The sequence below is a fragment of the Macaca thibetana genome, chromosome 3 (genome assembly GCF_024542745.1).
Source record: "Macaca thibetana thibetana isolate TM-01 chromosome 3, ASM2454274v1, whole genome shotgun sequence".
In the NCBI taxonomy this organism is placed as follows: domain Eukaryota; kingdom Metazoa; phylum Chordata; class Mammalia; order Primates; family Cercopithecidae; genus Macaca; species Macaca thibetana.
Window position 1 is genome coordinate 42,686,217 of NC_065580.1, and position 19,446 is coordinate 42,705,662.

Below are 19,446 nucleotides of genomic sequence, written 5' to 3' on the forward strand. Positions count from 1 at the left end.
TTGGCCAAGGCAAGTCAACTGACTTAGCCCAACATCAAGGGATGGGGATGGAATTGCCACCAATGATGAGGCCATGGCAAGGGATGTATGAAGAACTCAAATATATATCACATATGTATGGTCATTAGAGGTTTTTTTTTTTTTTTGGCTTTGAATTTTATAAGTTTTAATCTAACTTTTTGATACTTACTATTTTTGCCATTTATTACTGCTTTCTCAGAAAGCTTTATACAGCATACTAAAATTTTTTCCATTAAACAATTGGTAACAAAAACAGAAATCCCTTAATCACAAATCAAATGCGAACTTCTAGATGAAGATTCTCAAATATGATGCCTGACAGAGGGCCTCAGAGAGAGGGGTTTGGGATTGTCACAGATACATTCTCTTGCCTTAAAAGAGAATGGGTTTTCAAGACAGTTGATAATTTATCTTACTGAAATAATAATTAGGCCATTACCTTTCCTCAGAATTCTTGGCTGGTGAAACCCAAAAGAATGATTGATTTTAGGTAGCTGAAACTAGCCTTTAGAGTGCCAGCTTTTGTATTTCAGTAATTTCTGACAAAAATCACTCTTTAAAACATTAATTTTTGGCTGGGCATGGTAGCTCATGCCTATAATCCCAGCACATTGGGAGGCCAAGGCAAACGGATCACCTGAGGTCAGGAGTTAGACCAGTCTGGCCAATACGGTGAAACCCATCTCTACTAAAAATATAAAAATTAGCTGGGCATAGTGGCGGGCACCTCTGATCCCAGCTACTTGGGAGGCTGAGGCAGGAGAATTGCTTGAACCCCGGAGGTGGAGGTTGCAGTGAGCCGAGACCACATGCCATTGCACTCCAGCCTGGGCAAAAAGAGCAGAACTCCATCTCAAAAACAAAAACAAAAACATTCATTTTTCTCCTCCCTGCCTTTTAAAACAGAGTTGGCAGAGCATAGGTGCTTGCCCTAGGCCAACATTCAGTAGGGCTGCTGAAACTGCTGGCATCTTCCTCCTACTTCTTCACTGTTTTAATGAAGATCTGGAGAGATGCTGCCTGAAACCAGATTTCAGAAGCAAACTTCCAGTTGCAGAGAATTCCTGAAATAGTCTCATTGGTATTTGTGCTACAGCGGGCAAAGTGTCATCATTATTATTCTGGATTTAGAACTAAATCTGATGAAACTTGTGCTTGTCTTTGAAAATGTAGCAAAATTTTGCCTTTAAAGGTAGGTTATCTCAAAACGTACACCCTTTCTTTATCTTACTTTATCTTATTGCAAAATTTTGTTCTTTGAGATAATATTTTCTTTTTAATTCCATTAAAAACAAACTCAAAAAGGCGATATGATTTACCAGTATAAAAGTAAATTCAAATATTGAGAAAATGTGAAGTGATAAGCAAACCAAATTTCATTGAGTTATTTTCATTTATGCTTAAAGTCCATGAAAAATGTCGTTTAAATTCATCACCTCATTATGATGACATATAAGAAATCAAACTAACTGCCATGAAATTGAGTGGATTATAATAACCTTACCAAAATAATGGCTACCATTCTCTAAAGACAGGAAGTCTTAGTCTAAACTGGGAGCCAAATACTAATATAATCAAGGGATAATGTATTCAGTAAGCATGAAACGAGAGGTCAATAAACACTTGGCTTATTTTTCATCTGGATAGATTTATATCAATAATAAAAGTAAAAATTATAGCCCTACCTAACAAAGACTGAAAATATTTACTATAAGGCTTGAGCTTGGCAATTTTCAGAAAAATTATGGTCACGTGGTAAAACAAATTGTTACTCTCCATCTAGTTGAGAGATGTAAAATATTTAACTATACAACGATTACGTTTTCTCCTATTCAAGCAAAAGAAAATTATGACCACCTTTTAGAAGTATAGAAGCCCCATAAATGTTATCCAAAGTATGACTAAGTCTCAAACCTAGTAGGACAACAAAATAATGTAATACGATGTAACTAGTACCTAGATTTAATATATATTTAACATAATATAGCTTATATCTGAGAAATCTACCATTTTATAGCATACTAGTAGAGCTTTTAAATAGCATATTAGGGAAACATATATTTTATTATTAACAAGTAAGTAATTAAAAAATCCATTTTGATTTTAATGAAATGATAAAGAATAAAAATGACTTTAGCTCCTTAATACTACCCCCAAATTATAAGGAGATATTAAACTTCCATGTTTTTCTTAAGTTAATGTAAATATTTGGGAGTAGTTCTCCACAGAAGCCCTTTGTTTTGTAACCCATCTGGCTTTAAGTCAGGACTCCATTATTTAACAAAGGAAACTCTCTTTCCTTTTGGCCCTTTCCCTAGTAAATAAACCATTTATCAGGAGTTGGTTTTACCTGGGGAAAATTTATCTCTAAACCACTCCTTTTGAGGCAATGATGCTTTAAAAGAGTAAAGTATTTTACTCTTTTAAAAGTATACATATATATGTAATATATATATGTGCTTATATATACACACACATTATATATGTGTATGCAAGTTGATTTTTCGGGTTTTTTTTTTTTTTGACAGTCTCATTCTCTTGCCCAGGCTGGCATACAGTGGCATGCTTCACGGCTGACTGCAGCCTCCACCTCCCAGGCTCAGGTGATCTTCAATCTCTCTGGTAGCTGGGACTACAGGTGTGTGCCACCAGACTCAGTTAATTTTTATATTTTTGGTAGAGACAGGATTTTTGCCAGGCTGGTTTTGAACTCCTGGACTCAAGCAATCCATCCACTTCGGCCTCCCAAAGTCTAGGATTACAGCATAAAATAAGGTCAGTCTTTAAAGACTGTGTGTGTGTGTGTTTATATGTGTGTATGTGTATGTGTGTGTATGTTTATGTGGTGAACATACACATAAGTGGTCTGCTCTTCATACAGAATTTTACTTTCTTATAATCATGTGATGAGTTTGTTTTTTCACTAATTTCAGGGAAAATCTGTGATTGCAACATCAGCTTTTGTGCATACTGGGGAATGGGGTTTATTTCTGCACTGCTGGCTTTGCCTTCAAGCAACTCAGCTAACTTCAGAGGGAATGTGAATGTGTTTTAAAGCAGGTGTGGGGGATTTAATTTTTGGACAGCCAGTAGAATATCTTCATAGAGCCAAACAAATGAACTCTCTGTTAGTTTCTTCTTTTGTCTGTCTGTAGCTACTTTATCTTCATCTCTTTCCATGTCTTACTCAAGCTGCTTACTGGATAGATCCTTGCTACTCAAAGTTTGATTTAGGGACTTGCAGCCTCAGCATCCAGGGAGCTTGTTAGAAATGCAGAATTCCAGGACCAATCCCAGATTTACTGAATCTGAATTGACATTTTAACAAGATCCCCTGGTGATTCCTATGCTCATTTTACTTCGAGAAGCAGTAATGTAGGGGAAATAAAAACTTTAAACCTGAAGATGTTTAAAAAGGCAGAAGTTATGCCAGCAAATATCACTCTCCTATGTAAGAATCCTGAATGAAGAACAAAATTCCACAAATACAAAAGGAGCCTGTACATCATGGGAAGAGCAGTAGCACTGCAGGCTGGATGACTGACAGGGAATCCCAACTCAATAAACAAACGAACATACTATTAAAGAAATATTTGTAAGCAAATTGAAGGAAACATCATTTAAGGGGGAACCCTACAGGCTAAGTTGGCCAAGCTGCTTGCAGGGAACTGGCAGTTCTTTCTATTTCTATAAACTGAAGGCTTCTTGGAATGTGAAATCAAGAATTACAAACTGGGCAGTAGCCAGGATTATTATTTTTTAATTTATTTTTGCTATGAAAGGGCTTGAGCTATATTAAGTTGTCTCGTTGACCACACTCAAAAGATATTGGTGAATAGCAAGAATTGAGGTGGCACCAATCTATTAACTTCATAAAAAGAGCAATTTCTTAGGGCTGCTTCAAAGTAGCCCAAACCCATGCCCTGCAGAGTTCATTGCAGACGTGAGGGATTTTCCTTTCCAATTCTGAATATGTCTTCAACTCTAAGAACCGTAAAATCATGGAAATCAATAGATCCCTAGCTCATCACACAGCGTAGAGCCTGATCTGCATCTGATCTGCTCCAGATTAATGCTTACTATTGCCAAAGTTCTTCCAGGAAAATTATTTTACAATCTTCTATTTGCCATTTTCCCTTGTTTGAATATGCTTATGGTCACAGTTTTCTGTGTTTATGTGTGCCTAGTAGAATAAAATTATGGCTTAGGATAACCCTACATAGGATTTCTCTTCCTCAGAAAAAAAAAACCAGCTTTAATAAAAATCACTTTACACAGTTTTTTTTTTTCCTAGGACCCTTCAATCACTTCCAGGACAAATAATACCAACAATGCTGGTACTTTTTTAGCAATCTAATTTTAAAAATTGTAATCATCATAGGATTTTCCTCATCTAAATAAAATGTATATTAATGATTCAGTTGATTGCTCACTTGTTTCTTCTATATGATAACAAATTACTTTTCAGTGTTTTATTTCCATTGCTTTCATCATGCCCCTCACTCCACCCCGTCCCATCCCTTGCATGGCCCCTGCACATACAACATGTGAAATTGATTGAATAGACTAGAAATTCTGTGGGGATCTTTTCATCTTGTTTATGTTACCTAACCCTGAGTAATGTGTACTATTCCTATGTCTGCCCCCAAAAGGCTATAGATAACTGGAGAGAAAGGGTTGGTTGCATCTGATGCTTCTTTTTATGTATTCTAGTGTCGTGATTTCCCATTTTTAATATAATTCCTGACTTTGATACTGATTGTTTTACCACTATCACTTTGTGAGAAAACACGTAGGAACTGGGTGCGATGGTACGCACCTGAAGTCCCAGAAACTGGGGAGGCTGAAAAGGGAGGATCACTTGAGCCTAGGAGATTGCACCACTGCCCTCCAGCCTGGGTGATAGAACAAGACCATGTCTCTAAAAAATAAAATCAAGAAAATTTATCATGAGCAAATTATTCAATAGGAGAAAAGAAATTCATATATGGTTTTCCCCAGGATCTCCAATATAAAGTAACTGAAAATAAAATTGGGTAACATATTAAAGGATGTACAAACTGACAAGAAATTTCCAACAAAATGAAGAAAAATACAAAATAAGGATTCTGTCTAAAAAACAATATGCTTAGTCCAAACTGAAATTTTTTGCTGTAATTATTAATATTTTACATGTCAGGATGTTTAGCAGTGAGAAGAAAAATCATCACTGGGCTTTCAATACATATTAGGGAAGTCTGCGTGAAGGAATAAAATTCTATAAAATTTACAAAAATGGGAATAATGGCATTTGGGAATGATTTTTCTGACTTTTGCTGGAGTGTAAGGTCTAGAGCTCAGATCCTAAGGAGAAAGAAAGGGTGTGCCCTGAAAAGTGGCGTATAGGGCTGGGGGAGGGGCTCAGGGATTAGACAGAGGCAGAGTGAGGAGGGTACATGAAGCCCAGGTGCTAGCTTGGGGGAGCTCTTACAACTGAGGACACGAAACTGCCTCCATTGATGGGAGAATGGAAAAAAGGTGCTTCTCAGAGTAGGAAAGGTGACATGATTGAATGATGAATGACAAAAGAAGATTTTGGCTGAAAGTCGTAAGAACAGCCATGGACACATTCTTTCAGGAATTAGAAAATCATCTCTACAGTGATTAAGAGTGTGGACTCTGATGTCAGGCTCTCTTGGCTCAAATCCTGACTGTGGTCTAGGGCAAATTCCTTAACTTCACAGCATCAGTTTCATTATCTGAAAAATGGGAATGACAGTAACATTCCCATCTTAGGGTTATTGTACTGATTAAGTAAATGCCCAGAAGATTATAAGTGCTCAACAAACGTAAATACTCCTGTTATTGTTTGTACTGAGATCAGAGGTCTCCCAGTCATATAATGCATAAAGAATTTCAACCAGTTTCCTCCTCAGTAAAATAAGCATAGTGGTTATTCCTCATCACTTGCATCCCTGGGATATGGTGTGTGCATCCCTGCAACCTTCCAAATGACTCCTTGTTTCACTGCCCTAGTTAGCTGAGACAGCAGTTGGCTGAAACCGATGTGCCAGTCAGTTAGAGAAACAGGTCCTGCATACTGCCCTTCTCTCCCCTTTTGTTACCGGTTGGTGCTTGGTGACAAGTGACTGGGAGGCAGGAAAGAAAAGAATGCTCCAAAGATGACCTGCTGCTCTCACCTCTTCCCGATCCATTTATGTCTTAGAGAAATATTTGTCCTTGGCTCTGTGCTGTTTCCCGCTCTGAGTCATGTCTCTTCCTTTCTCCCATCATCCTACACCCCTACCTTTTCCTATAATGGCAAAATGATTTCTCCAGTCACACAGCTGAGCTGAATGACCTAATACGTCCACGTCCAAGAGCAGGCAGATAGGTGTCCCTGTCCTATTTTTGGTTAATTGTTGAAGTGGTGTCCTCTGATTTCTCTGACTGTGCAGCATGGTCTTTCTTTGCCACAGACATGCCGCAACAGTCAACAGCACAGAGAGGCAAGGCGAAAGAAGACACAGAGAGATGGTCACAAGTTACAGTTTCATTTTCATTTTCATTTTCAGGCTTCAGCATTGTCTTTAGGGCACATGGTTCCAGCAGAGCCCTCATGCCCGCTCCTAGGGTCCTGTTTATTCAGTAAGACAAAAGCAACTTTCCTTTGTGGATAAAAAGAAAAGTCTTTAGCTGACTTCAACTTCCTCCACTTCTGCTACGATTCCATGCCCCTTTCACTAGGGATTTGGGTTTTCCAAAAGCAAAACTGGGAAGGCTGAAGGCCATGTGATTGGAGCCTCTTGTTTCCCTTTTCTGTGGCAGCTTTCTCTTTGGTGACATCTCTTTTAATCAGTGTGTGGGACTCTCATGTTGTGCTCAGAGCTCTTATGCTCGGTTCCCATATGTAGTTTTTGACACTCCTTTCTCAGATCATTTGTTCACCTAAAGTAAATAGATGACTGCTAATAGATTGAAATGTTACCCCACTCAAGGGTATGTTTCACTTTAAAAAGTGTCAAGATGTCAAGTTCCAATGGCAGCATTTCAGATACAATCCAAAACAAGAGATTAAAAATGTAGCAAGGGGTGCTTTATTTTGCTCATTTTGCTATTTTGGGATGAATAGGGAGAAGAAATTGGGATGGTTATAGTTGCCAAACTTATTTTTACTCCTAAAAAATATAAACTGAATATCTAGTATACCTGTATCCTTTACCCCTCTTCTGTCAAGTTCTTTCTCTGTCCTCCCTTCACACATATACACCTTGAAGGGAAGAAGTGTGCCCAATCCTGATTTGTGATAAATTACATTCATTGTGGTAATTTTTCTTTGCAGTTCTACTTACTATTTTTTTAAGTTTCTTAAAGTAACGTGTAACCCTGTAAAAATTCTGTAAGCACTTATTATCTTAAACAAACATTCTAAAATGATAAGGTTGCAAGCTAGAAAAACTGAGCTATTATTTGTTTGATTTCTCCATTATGTTATTTAATTTGTTCTGGGATTCAAATGAGACAATGTGTTTTCTAAAATGTAAAACCCAAAGAAACAATGTTTCAGTGTTATAAATTTCAAAATGAGGAATAGAATAGTAAATGAAATAGTAACATTCTAGAAAGCATGATAGTGTGTTTCCAAACAAGTTTCTAAATGCTAGGGCTTTCTACCCCTGAAGAATTAAAAGTAAATATTAGATAAGAGAATGGAGACTAAAGGCAGGCATTACCCCAATCGATAAAATATAAAATTGTTTATATATGTTTTAGTTTTCCCAACTTAATGATTCATGAGTGAGAAAATGGTGGGAAGGAAATTTTTATTAGAATCAGTACATTTCAAATCCCTGTTGTAAATGAAGAAATTACAAAGTTGTAGTGCAATTCCCACTCCCAGTTCTGTAATTATCCCAAGATTTCTCCAGTTATTTATTTACATAATCATTCATTCAGAAAATATTGATGGAACTCGTTAAGTACTGGGCACCATTTCAGAATGCTAGCAAAGGTGAAGTGATGTTTTTGGTTCTCAAAAATCTAAGTAGCAGTCTAATGGTGTTAGTTAACAGGGTTACTTTTACAACGTGACAGGTGATAATAGGAATTTGTGCAAGATTTTAGATGTAGACACAGAAGAGGCACTTAATGTGGAAGAGTTTTGGAAGCAGATAAGAGTGAGGCAGGCATGAGAAAAGTAATGCTGGCATGGGGCAGGAGACAGTGGGTACACGGGAGTAGCACGGGTTGTTCAGTAAAGTTACAGAAGAGTCGCTAACGATGACAATGGGTTGATAATGAACGTCTTGCATACGTTGCTCAAGAACTTGCAAAATTATTCTCAGGGCAATCACATAAAAATTGATAGTTTTAAGCAGGGAAATGACAGGGTAGTCTTGGTGTAATCATATTTTTTTTAAAGAGAAAGATGGATTGGTGATCATATTGAAAGCAGGGAGTGAGGTCAGTTAGGAGGCTGTGGCAAATAGCTGGGCAAAAGAGAAAGATGGTAGTGATTATGGTGGCATAGCAGTGATTTTGATAGAAAATCTTCAAATGAAATAGAGTCATTCCTCGGTACCCTCGGGGGATTGGTTCCAGAACTCCCCTGCAGATATAAAAATCCTTGCATACTTAAGTCCCATCATCCCTGCAGTACCCAAGGAGATGAAAAGTCAGCCCTCCTTGTCTGAGGGTTTTGCATCTTGCAATACTCTGTTTTGGATCCAGTTTGGTGGTAGATGAGGAACCTGTGGATACGGAAGGCTAACTGTATTTACTGAAAAAAAATCTGAGCATAAGTGAACTGCACAGTTCAACCCCATGTTGTTAAAGGTTCAATAGCAAATTCTAATTAAGATATAAAGTAACTTTTTTTGAGAAATTCATAACAATAATAAAGACTTACAATTGATAAAAATCTTAGGATCTCTGTTTTAACAAATTGAGGCCAAATACAGTCTCACAATCAATGGAAGGGTGAAAAGTATATGCATTAATTATTGTATTTATAGCACACCTATCCTGTAATTGATTGAAAATTTACTGATTTAAAAAAATGTTTTTGGATTGGACGGTTAGGTTGGTTTTCATATACATAGCCAAGTCTTCATCCTATTGAAGTCACAGAAAACAATGAGATGGGAAGCTCTGGAGAGACCATTTAGTTCAATTCTTTCATTAACGATAAGAAAACTGAGAACCCGAGGGGATACACCTCAATAATGGCAAGGCTGAGACTGGAATCCAGTTGCCTGACTTCTACGGCAGGGCTTTTTTCACTACACTCCAGCAACTTTCCAAGAAAGGCATCAAAATAAATTAATGGGATGTGGATGACTATCAAAAAGATGAATTTTAAAAGTTCCTCAAAACCATAAAGAACATTTTAAAAAGCCAAGCACCTGCTTTATTATTATAGGTTGGTCATTTTTCAGATGAACTGACAAGAAAATGTATGCCAACATCAGCAACTACTCTTTACACACTCACTTTCCAAAAATAATTTTGGACTCTAGTCTAGCTTCATAGTACAGGTATCCAAGTACATGTGATTTATATTGTTACTTTCTTATTTTAAAAATTGGAAACAGAAATTTCAGTTTATTTAGGATTAGCAAGAAAAGACTTTATAAAAAAGAAGAAGTATGGTGGGTGTGTGAATAGGCTAAAATGGTACCTCTTTAAGTGCTGGAAAACAAATAATTCAAGTACTAATGTAATTACTTTTAAAAATACATTCCGAATAAGCAATAACTAATGTATTTATTATTTTGAGTTTTTAATAAGGTAAAAATAGGTATGAAATGTTCCATATTTACTGTAATAAAAGCAATACACACATTTATAGGCTTTTAGAAAATTTATTACGAATTCTGAGGAAGTCTGCTCATCATATACCTCCCCCAGCCCCAAATAAAACAAACAACATGTTTGTATATAAAAGCTGGATTTACTTGGTACAAAATTTGAGTCTTTGAAAAAAATACTTAATGGAAAATCTCAATAAAAATTCATTTTGAAAGTAACCAGTACTGTTCAGAAATAAGAAAGTCACATATTACTTGTTAGAAGTCACACAGTTTTATTACAGAATTATGTGTATATATTTTGGGTTTAAAACTTGCCAATAGCTATTTGAAAGGACAGAAGTTCCCAATTTATTAAAATAGATATTTTATTAATCAAATGTTTTTGGTTTATCAACATATCCAAATGTTTAAAAAATGTTTTTAAATACAAAACATAACTATAAAGTCATGAGACTGATTGACCTTTTAAACTAACATAATAAAATCTATATGGTCAAAATGAGTGGTGGTGCTTTAAGGTAATGATTATGTGTCCCATCTAAGGATGCTACAATGGCCTAGGGCAGTTTTGAAATGTCTCTTTGCAACTACCTTCAAAAGGGTATGAGCTTCATAATTTAATCATTCATTTGATTTGGTCCCCAATAGTATTCCAGTTCAATCATCATTTATATTCACCAGTCCTGGCGATTTTGAAAAATCTTATTAATCTTATTTGTCACTTATAAGGGTATTCAAAGGAATGTCAATTCAGGTTCTGATGGTAATTCAAGCACTTACACACTTTTAAGATGTGTAAATTTTAGTAATTACATTATAAAGTTCTTTTTGGTATCATTTTGAAATAATGAGATTTTTCTTTTTTCTTTTCTTTTCTTTCTTTCTTTTCTTTTTTTTTTTTTTTTTGAGACAGACTCTTGCTCTGTTGCCAGGCTGGAGTGCGGTGGCACACTGCAACCTCTGCCTCCTGGGTTCAAGCAATTCTGCTGCCTCAGCCTCCCAAGTAGCCGTGACTACAGGTGCACGCCACCATGCCCAACTAATTTTTTTTGTATTTTTAGTAGAGACGAGGTATCACCATGTTGGCCAGGATGGTCTTGATCTCCTGACCTCATGATCTGCCCACCTTGGCCTCCCAAAATGCTGGGATTACAGGTGTGAGCCACCTTGCCTGGCCCAGAAATAATGAGATTTTTCAAAGCAACATGATTCATCACAGTGAAATAGGACTCCACAGTTCAAAATGACAAGAATAACTTTATCCTGTGTTACATACCCATATTAGAGAACATCTTAAAAGTTTGCAGCTGTTAGTTTTTAGTTTATGCCTGTAGTTCAGTAGCCCAACAAGTTGACAACTCTCCTGTCTCTCTACATGAATCACTGTAGTTGAAATGGTACTAAAGTATCAGAAGTAACCTTTACTGTAAAATGTTAAATAGCACCAATATTACCTGAAAGTAAAGTGAAGCATTAATAGGAATGCTGACACAGGTTTAATTTCTAACTACTAGAGAGAAAGCATCTTCTAGACAAAATACTATTTAGATGTGAATTATTTTAAGATCACAGCCAGATAAATGCCAGTCATAAAACATTTCAGATTTTGCTTGGAAAAGTTAGAAAAGAAAGCTTTGTATATAGCTCTTTTATATTTTATTTTCAAAGAAGATGTGTAAATGTTTACATAATCAAAACAGTGCAATCTTACCAATGAAGTTTACCTTGTGGGAGCTACATTTACTTATTTCATATATTAGTTCAACAACATAAATATAAATGCTTTTAAGCAATCTGATTAGAGCAACATTTATATTAAGTACAAAATATACAATAAAATGAAACATCTTGTTAAATAGGCCTGTAGGAAAACAATACTTTAAAGGAATACATTTTCATGAATCTATTTTCACATTTATTTGTTTTATTGTATCTGAGAGTTACTATAATCATTGTGTGCTTTTGTTACTGCAGTTTCCAGGATCATTGTATATTCTAAGTATACCAGCGACTATATATGTAAAGGTAATTTAAAAAGTATTACTCCCAGAGTAAAAACAAACTAACAAACAAATAAGAAATCTTATTTTTAATGGGAAGTTGTGCATAAAACTATTGTAGTATTTTGATAGAAATGTCCCTTAATCATTATAAATTCATCATTATAAAATTTATACTATTGTACTAAAGCAAAACTGCCTGCCTTTAAATCTAAGTGGTGTCAACTTATCATATAATTCTGGTTACAAAATTAGATACAAAATCTTTGGCTATTAATCAGAAAAGCATTATTTGAAAAGATCTGTCAATAAACATTTCTAAATGTGGTTGCTCATCTTAATAGTTTTCTTAATTAGAACAGCTAGGAAATGAACAGAACAGTGGTGCTTTTATGTTATAACAACAAAGAAGTATTACAGTATCTGAATCTCCAGACCTGGGGTCCAAGTATTCAGTCCTGGCTCAGTTGCAGGCTGACAGAAGAGAAGCTTCGTCCTACGCTTGTACACAATGGAGCAACGAAAACATCTGTCACACTCTTCCATATTGTCTGCACTGAAGGCAGAACCATTAGGCAGGTCTTTACAAAAGGCATTAAAATCCTGGAGTGAAGGAAGAGAGATGTGTGAGGATTGTTGTTGTGACCAAATAAGGTCTCTCTTGTACATATATGAAGAGATACAACACTGACCCAATTTACTTAAATTTGGTTAATCGTTTGAAATAAATAAATGAACAGTGATCACTGATAATGATTTGGGTTTTTTGTCCCCCTGATTCTCATGGAAATGTAGTCCCCAGTGTTGGAGGTGGGGCTGAGTGGGGATAATTGGATCATGAGGGTAGATGCCTCATGAATGACTTAGTGCCTGTGCCTGCCACCCCCTTGATAATGTGAGTTCTCAGTTAGTTTGCATGAGATCTGGTTGATTAAAAGAGTCTGGGACCTCCCCATTCTCTCTCTTGCTCCCTCTCTTGCCATGTGACATGCCTGCTCCTCCTTCACCTTCCACTATGAGTGGAAGCTTCCTGAGGTCCTTGCCTAAAGTAGATGCTGGCAGTGTGCTTCCTGTACAGCCCGCAGAACCGTGAGCAAAAATAAACCTCTTTTCTTTATAAATAACCCAGTCTCAGGTATTCATTCCTTCATAGTAATGCAAATGGACTAAAGTGATAAGATGCATAAAAATATGTTGCTTAAAAATATAGTCGTGTAGATAATAAACACTAATATTCTTTCTATTGGTGGCATGCTATCTGAAACAGTAAAACAAAAATAAATAAAACTGTGTCTTTATCTACCTTGTCTCTGCCAGTTAACATTAACCTGCTTAAGTCTTCGTATTTCCCTGAGGTTTTACTTCCTGATAGCCTTTCCTGTTGCCTCAGTCTATTTCCCTTTTCCTGGACCAGGCTAGATCGGATATTCCCTCATTGTATTTCTGAAGTACTGAAACAAACTTCTTAATCTTCACAAGTATCAAAAGGTATTATAAATAGATACTGTATTTCTGTCTTTCCTATTAGAGTTTAAGTTTTTTAAACAGTGAGGACATCCTTGACCCTTAGCAAATGTTTGAGCTAATATAAATTTATCATTCTTTTATGCCTTATATTATTAACTATGCTTTATATTTTTAATTTTTCACAGTAATCACACACACTGAAAAGGGCTGTATGGTATAGTTGAAAGAGCCCTGAGATTGATGTTAGAACTTTTACACAAGAAAACTAGTCTATCCTGAAATTGTTATTTTTTTGCATGCTTGTTCCTAACAGAGCTACATATCCTTATGGTCCTCAGGATGGTTAATTTTATATGTAATTTTCCAAATAATGTTCTCTGTTGTAGTAATGTCCTCTGAGCACAAAAGTAGTTGTGAGATTTTCAGGCGCTGCTGGTAGCCTCAATGGAAGCTTTATTATTACCTGGGTGGGCGTAAGGGAGTCGGCTGATTTTCTTCGTTTGCTATTAAAATGACTTAAATTAGGGTCTGCTGTGCTTAGCTCAAAATGAAGGAAATATTAGGCAGCTTTCTGATTGATAGATATATTTTTAGAATATAGAATTATTCACATTGACTGTCTCCACAAATTATATTTGTGTTTTGTTTCAAGTGCTAAATATATGAAACATTTTTATATAATAGGAAAATTAATTACTAGGTGTTTCAGAGATAAATAGCTGAATAGACACCTCAATGATGACAACTTTAGACTTTTTATTCTATTATATTTCTCACTTGATGTGTGGTCTTGGGCATGTTGCTACAAATAAAAGTGTCAACAGGAGATTTCACAGAACTGGCTATGAGGATTGACATGTATTATGTACCTCTGAAATGTCTGTATGATGCCGTCATTATAATGTACAATAAATAGACCTATTTTAAAGGCAGAATATATAATGAAAATAACTATAACAAAATAACCTCAAAGTGGCCTTTTTCCTCTCTCTTTTTTTTTCTTTCTTTTCTTCCTTCCTTCCTTCCTCCCTCCCTCTCTTCCCTTCCTTCCTTCTTTTCTTTTCTTTTCCTTCTTTCTTTCCCTTTCTTTCTTCCTTTCTTTTTTCTTTTTTTTTCTTTCCCTCTTTTCTTTCTTTCTTTCCCTCCTCCCTTACTCCCTTACTCCCTCCCTCTCCTTCCTTCCTTCCTTCCTTCCTTCCTTCCTTCCTTCCTTCCTTCCTTCCTTCCTTCCTTCCTTCCTCTCTTTCTCTCTCCCTTTCTCCCTTTCTCTCTTTCTTTCTCTCACTCTGTCGCCCAGGCTGGAGTGTAGTGATGTGATCTCAGCTCACCGCAACCTCCGCCTCCCGTGTTCAAGTGATTCTCCTGCCTCAGCCTCCCTGAGTAGTTGGGATCATGGGCACTTGCTACTATGCTTGCCTACTTTTTGTATTTTTAGTAGAGACAGAATTTCACCATGTTGGCCAGGCTGGTCTTGAATTCCTGACCTCAAGTGATCTGCCCAGCTTGGCCTCCCAAAGTGCTGGGATTACAGGCAAGAGTCACTACTCCTGGCCAGAATACAATGTACTTTCTATTCTTCCTTAGGCTAATAAATTTTCTATCTCCATGACTCCCTTAGATCTTTGTGTCCTAAAAGGGAATTTAGGACATGTCAAAAGTGAATCTTCTTGTTTCAGCAAAGCAGTTACCCACATTCGAGGAGTTCAGTTTATAGGGCGTTGTTAACTCATTCGATTTTATTTTTGTTTACTTGTATTCCCTAATTTTGGAGCAGAGAATCTAATGATCCTCTGATATCAAACTTAAGTTGTGTTCTCAACATCACAAATAGTTTAGCTTCTGAAACTCCAGGAAGTTCTGATTGACCCCAAATTTGGTTGAGGCTCAATGTGACCAAACACTTCTTAAGTAAATGTTATAATCTATAAGATTATATATTCCTCCCTTGGATAATAAGACCATAGGATAGAAACTTTTATTTAGTGTTGTAGTAATGGTAGTGTCATGCAGATTTCAATCATAGCAATTTACTGTACGAAAACTGTCTTCTAGAAATGATATTGCTACTATTGCATTTCCATCAGTTGGACATTTGTTTGCTTTGCATCTCAGCAAAAATAAGGGATATGGGTGCTCCAGCCACATTTGTTTGGTTATGATTCACTTATGACCAATAACCTGTGTTTAACAAACAGCAGCTATCTCTGTCTGACTGTAGTATGGAATCCAGCTAATTCACTGATTCCTAACGACCTGTACTTCCGGTCTAGGATCCAACACCACCAGACTTCTGTGTTTTATTGTTGTTGTTTGTTCGTTTAAAGGATCTAAAATCCGATCTGTTTTAATGTTGTGACATGGTTCAAAGTTCCATTACTGCATATTTTCATATATTTGATCACCACTAACTTTTTGGTAAAAACAATACACAAGCCCCTGCTTTAAAAAAATAGATAAAAAGAAAACCAAAAAAAAAGTTTGCCCAAATGGGTTTGCAATTCTGTAAGGTCTGTCCTTGATCTGGTCTTATCACGCCATGGAAATGCAATCTATTAATGATAAACCTATTTTATCAAGGCATAAGCTAACTTTTAAGCATTCTTGTTTGAAATTACTCCTCTACTTGCAATCACAGCTGCCTGGTGACAAACATCTGACAGTTAAATATTAATGCCCCACATAGATATAATTAAAAAAACAAGCTGAAGTTAAATACCTTTTATGTGGCTAAAAAATGGTGCATTGATGATTCACCAATTGAAGTACTATACAAAAACACCTCCCATTCTCAGAAGAGCCAGCTGGAAGGAGGCATTGCTTGGTTAATTGTAGTTTTACTTATATTTTTCCACCATTTAGTAAATGGGAAACTTCTTTTTTTTTTTTTTTTTTCCCCAAATTCTTTCACAAAAGCTTTGGGAAGTCTAGCTTTGTTGACTATAAATATGGTACTATACATTTCCAAATAGCTTCGTAGCCAGCATTTCACAATATGCTATGCGGTCACTAGTTTTTCACAGTTTTGAAAGTGAGAAAACTGACATAGAGGTTAGATGATTAGTTTTAGTTAATTGGGAATCCCAAATCTTATGCGCCAACTTAGGCATCTTAAAAAAAATTCATGTGCCAATGTCAGAATATAACTATCCATTTGACCTCCACAAAGCTGATCATGTACAAAGGCAAACATTTTCATTTCTCTGGCAATCTTGGCACCTTCAACATAGTTTAATTGTTTACAACCTTCAGTGATAAAATTAAATTGGCGTTCTTTATCTATCCTTTACTTATTTGGTGAATTTTCATGTATCCTTTAAAAGTCTTTTTTGACTCCCTTCCCTCTTCAAAGCCTTGTCTGTTCTTCCCTCTTTGTCAGTTGACGGTGTTTTCTCAGCATGCTTTCTGTACCTAGCCAGCTGCCCTGATAGGCCATGAGTAAGCTGAAGACAGACCCTATCTCTCATTCACCTTGGCCTAGTGTCCAGCACAAACTAAGCACTCAATCAATTTAGTTTGTTGAACTAACTAGCTAGCTAACTACTAAAGAAATTAAGATTCAGGTGGTATAGAGGAATAAAGAATAATTTGGTAACTTCTAACAGTGAACACTGAGCATAGATCAGGGTATGGAATATCGTATAAAGTGTAAGAAAGACATGGAAGTACCTCAGGTTATACTTTTCACGAGTACTAACCTGAAGCACTAGCGTGACAACTGTCGTGATACTGGGGATGATCTGAATACTCTTCCTCTCAGATTAAAGTGGATATTTTCTAATACAACAATATTTATTGGTAAAATATGACATTTTCCTTAAAAAACTTAAAAGAGGCTTAAGAATGTTCTCTACAGTTTAGGACACATTTTGAGTGTGAATAGAGTTACTCAAAACATCCTATCAATATCCAGGGGGCTTCCATATTTCTTTCCCCTTTAACTAGATGCCACTTCCATTTGTGTTTCATCAGTGAAAAAGTAATTTGGAGGCCTCATTCATTATCCCGCAGCTGGAGTTTTCATTCGTTTGTACTGGGGGACCCTCGCCTTAACTGCACACACCTCCCTTTCCTCTGGGTCCCATCCTTGCCATCTGCCAGGGGCAAAGTTGAAGCAGCCCCTCCACACCACTGCTCAACCAGGTCTGATATCCTCGTCCAATTCTACTGTCAGCGGCATTCTGCTCAGAGATTACTTTTGTTTTACCCCAGGCACAGGTAGTGACTGAATAAAAGGTAATGAAAGAAATAAGAGCCCTGCCTAGAACTGCAGGCACGAGTCACAACAGGGCCCTGAAAGCAGCCTGTGGCAAGAAGTATGGCTTCCAGGTACCCGCCTCCACACTCAGCCCAGCCTTATGTATGCAAGGAAAATCACACCCCAGGAAAGACCGACATTCTTTCTCCTGTTGAAACTCCAAGCCCAAACTGTTATTCTAAAGGAAGCGCATGGCCTTTCAAGGCCTTCCAGTTCTTCCTACTGCTTGGGAACTGATGCGCGTTCCTCCTCCTGCAGCCGGCCTGGGATAAGGGGAGAGCAGGGGGCAGGTGGCGCAGAATATGCCCATGTTTCAGAAAGCTGGTCCACCCTGTGTGCCCCGTCTCACCAGATGTGCAGACAGCTGAGGGTGGCAAAGAGAATTCCCGCAATGAAGGCCAGGGGAATGGCCAGGAACACCGTCAGGAACTTGTACATTACGTATTTGCTGATTTCAAAGAGGGCATGGCTGCAGATCCACACTTTGTCAAAGGAGTGCGTAGTCACCGGCTCTGCGATCACATCCTCGAAGCCCAGCTGCGGAGACAGGACGCAGGGACCCCGAACCGTCAGCGGACCTGCCGCCCTGGGAACCGGGAGCGCTCTGGGCGGGGGAAGCAGGAGGGAAGGACGTGCTAGGGGAAGGGGAGGCCGCGCGGATCCGGAGCCGCACCGCGCCAGCCGGGCTGCAGCGGCTGCGCACCAAGGCCGCTATGGGACTGGAGACGGAGAAGGCGGACGTGCCCCTCTTCTCTTAGGGTCACGGTGGGCGCACAGGAACCTGGCTAAGAATTCCTGGCTACGCAGGCGGCGGGTGGCGCGTGGGACCGTGGGAGGGTGCGGGTCTCAGACCCTGCAGGGCCGACCCGGTGGCGAGGGTGGGACGGGGTGGGGCGGGGCTGAGGGGCGCCCGCACCTCCCGGCCTCAGCGGGGACCTGGGCCCGCCCGCCCCGGGCTTCACCTTGAGATGTGAGTTGAGCCGGTGGGGATCCCGGTCCTGGGCCGAGTCCGCGAACTTCTCGGGGTCGGCATACTCGAGGCCGCTGTGGTGGCTGTAGGAGTCGTCGTCCATGAAGAGCTGCACGTCCGCCTTCTCCGTCTCCAGTCCCATAGCGGCCTTGGTGCGCAGCCGCTGCAGCCCGGCTGGCGCGGTGCGGCTCCGGGTCCGCGCGGCCTCCCCTTCCCGTAGCGCCCGGCCCCGCCCCGCCTCGTCTCTCCCAGCGCGGCCCGGGCAGCGGCCGCTTCCCGCTGCGGGATCCAGCCCCCAGCCCTGCAGTCTCCAGCCCCGCCCCGGCGCCCCGCCGCCCCTCCCAGCCCGCCTCCCCGGCCGGGGCGCTGGGAACCGTCCCCACGAGTCACAGCCCCGGCCCTGCCGTGGGCTGCGACGCCAGCAGCTGGGACTAGGAGGGCCTCCTGGTCACCCTGCTAGGCGCCCGTACTGTCATGCCTCAGAGCTGGCAGGTCGTCCCAGGGATGACAAAGGCCTTCCTGGAGGGATGGAGCCTTGTGGTTAGGAGCGCGGGGTGCAGAAGCAGGTCTGTGCTCACCTCCGGCTGTGTTTGCCCTGCGTGCTTCGGCCCATGGTGCTGGTACTGAGCCCCTGGGAACCTCAGCTGCCTCCTTCGCAAAATGGGAGCTGTGGCACCTGCTTCAGAGGTGTCCGTGAGAATTAAATGTGAATTTCACGTAAAATTCTAACACACATGGCCCATGGCCCGTAACACACAGTGATAAACTTCCGATCAACGTTGTTGCTGCTGTACTGAAAGGTAAGGAGCCACAAAGTACCTGAGTGCTAGGTGACCTGTAAGTGCATGTGAAGTTGGGTAGGCGAGCGCCCTGGCCCTAGAGTTTGTGCCTTCAGCCCTGAAGGGTGAGGGGAGATCTACTTTTTTTTACTTCCTAAACTAC

At 39.1% G+C, this 19,446-nt stretch overlaps 1 protein-coding gene and 1 long non-coding RNA gene across 6 annotated transcripts in view; one reads left to right on the forward strand and one right to left on the reverse strand.

Annotated features, from left to right (window-relative positions):
• Positions 1 to 10,649: 10,649 nt before the first annotated feature.
• On the reverse strand, positions 10,650 to 18,816 carry CAV2 (caveolin 2). Of its 2 annotated transcripts, XM_050785133.1 has the most exons (3): positions 18,497 to 18,816; positions 17,884 to 18,071; positions 10,650 to 12,415 (listed from the first exon to the last, which is right to left on the reverse strand). In XM_050785133.1, the coding sequence occupies exons 1-3, from the start codon at positions 18,644 to 18,646 to the stop codon at positions 12,265 to 12,267; spliced, it is 489 nt and encodes a 162-aa protein (XP_050641090.1). In that variant the 5' UTR covers positions 18,647 to 18,816; the 3' UTR covers positions 10,650 to 12,264. The 2 variants fall into 2 exon arrangements, with proteins under 2 accessions (XP_050641090.1, XP_050641091.1); XM_050785134.1 differs by lacking the exon at positions 17,884 to 18,071 and having other exon boundaries at positions 12,227 to 12,415; positions 18,497 to 18,737.
• Positions 18,817 to 18,923: 107 nt separating this feature from the next.
• The window catches only part of LOC126951209 (uncharacterized), a 267,072-nt gene continuing 266,549 nt past the window's right edge, over positions 18,924 to 19,446 (forward strand). For all 4 annotated transcript variants that reach the window (XR_007724388.1, XR_007724387.1, XR_007724385.1 and 1 more), the window contains exon 1: positions 18,924 to 19,304. This is a non-coding gene — a long non-coding RNA (uncharacterized LOC126951209). The remainder of the gene's footprint in view (positions 19,305 to 19,446) is intronic.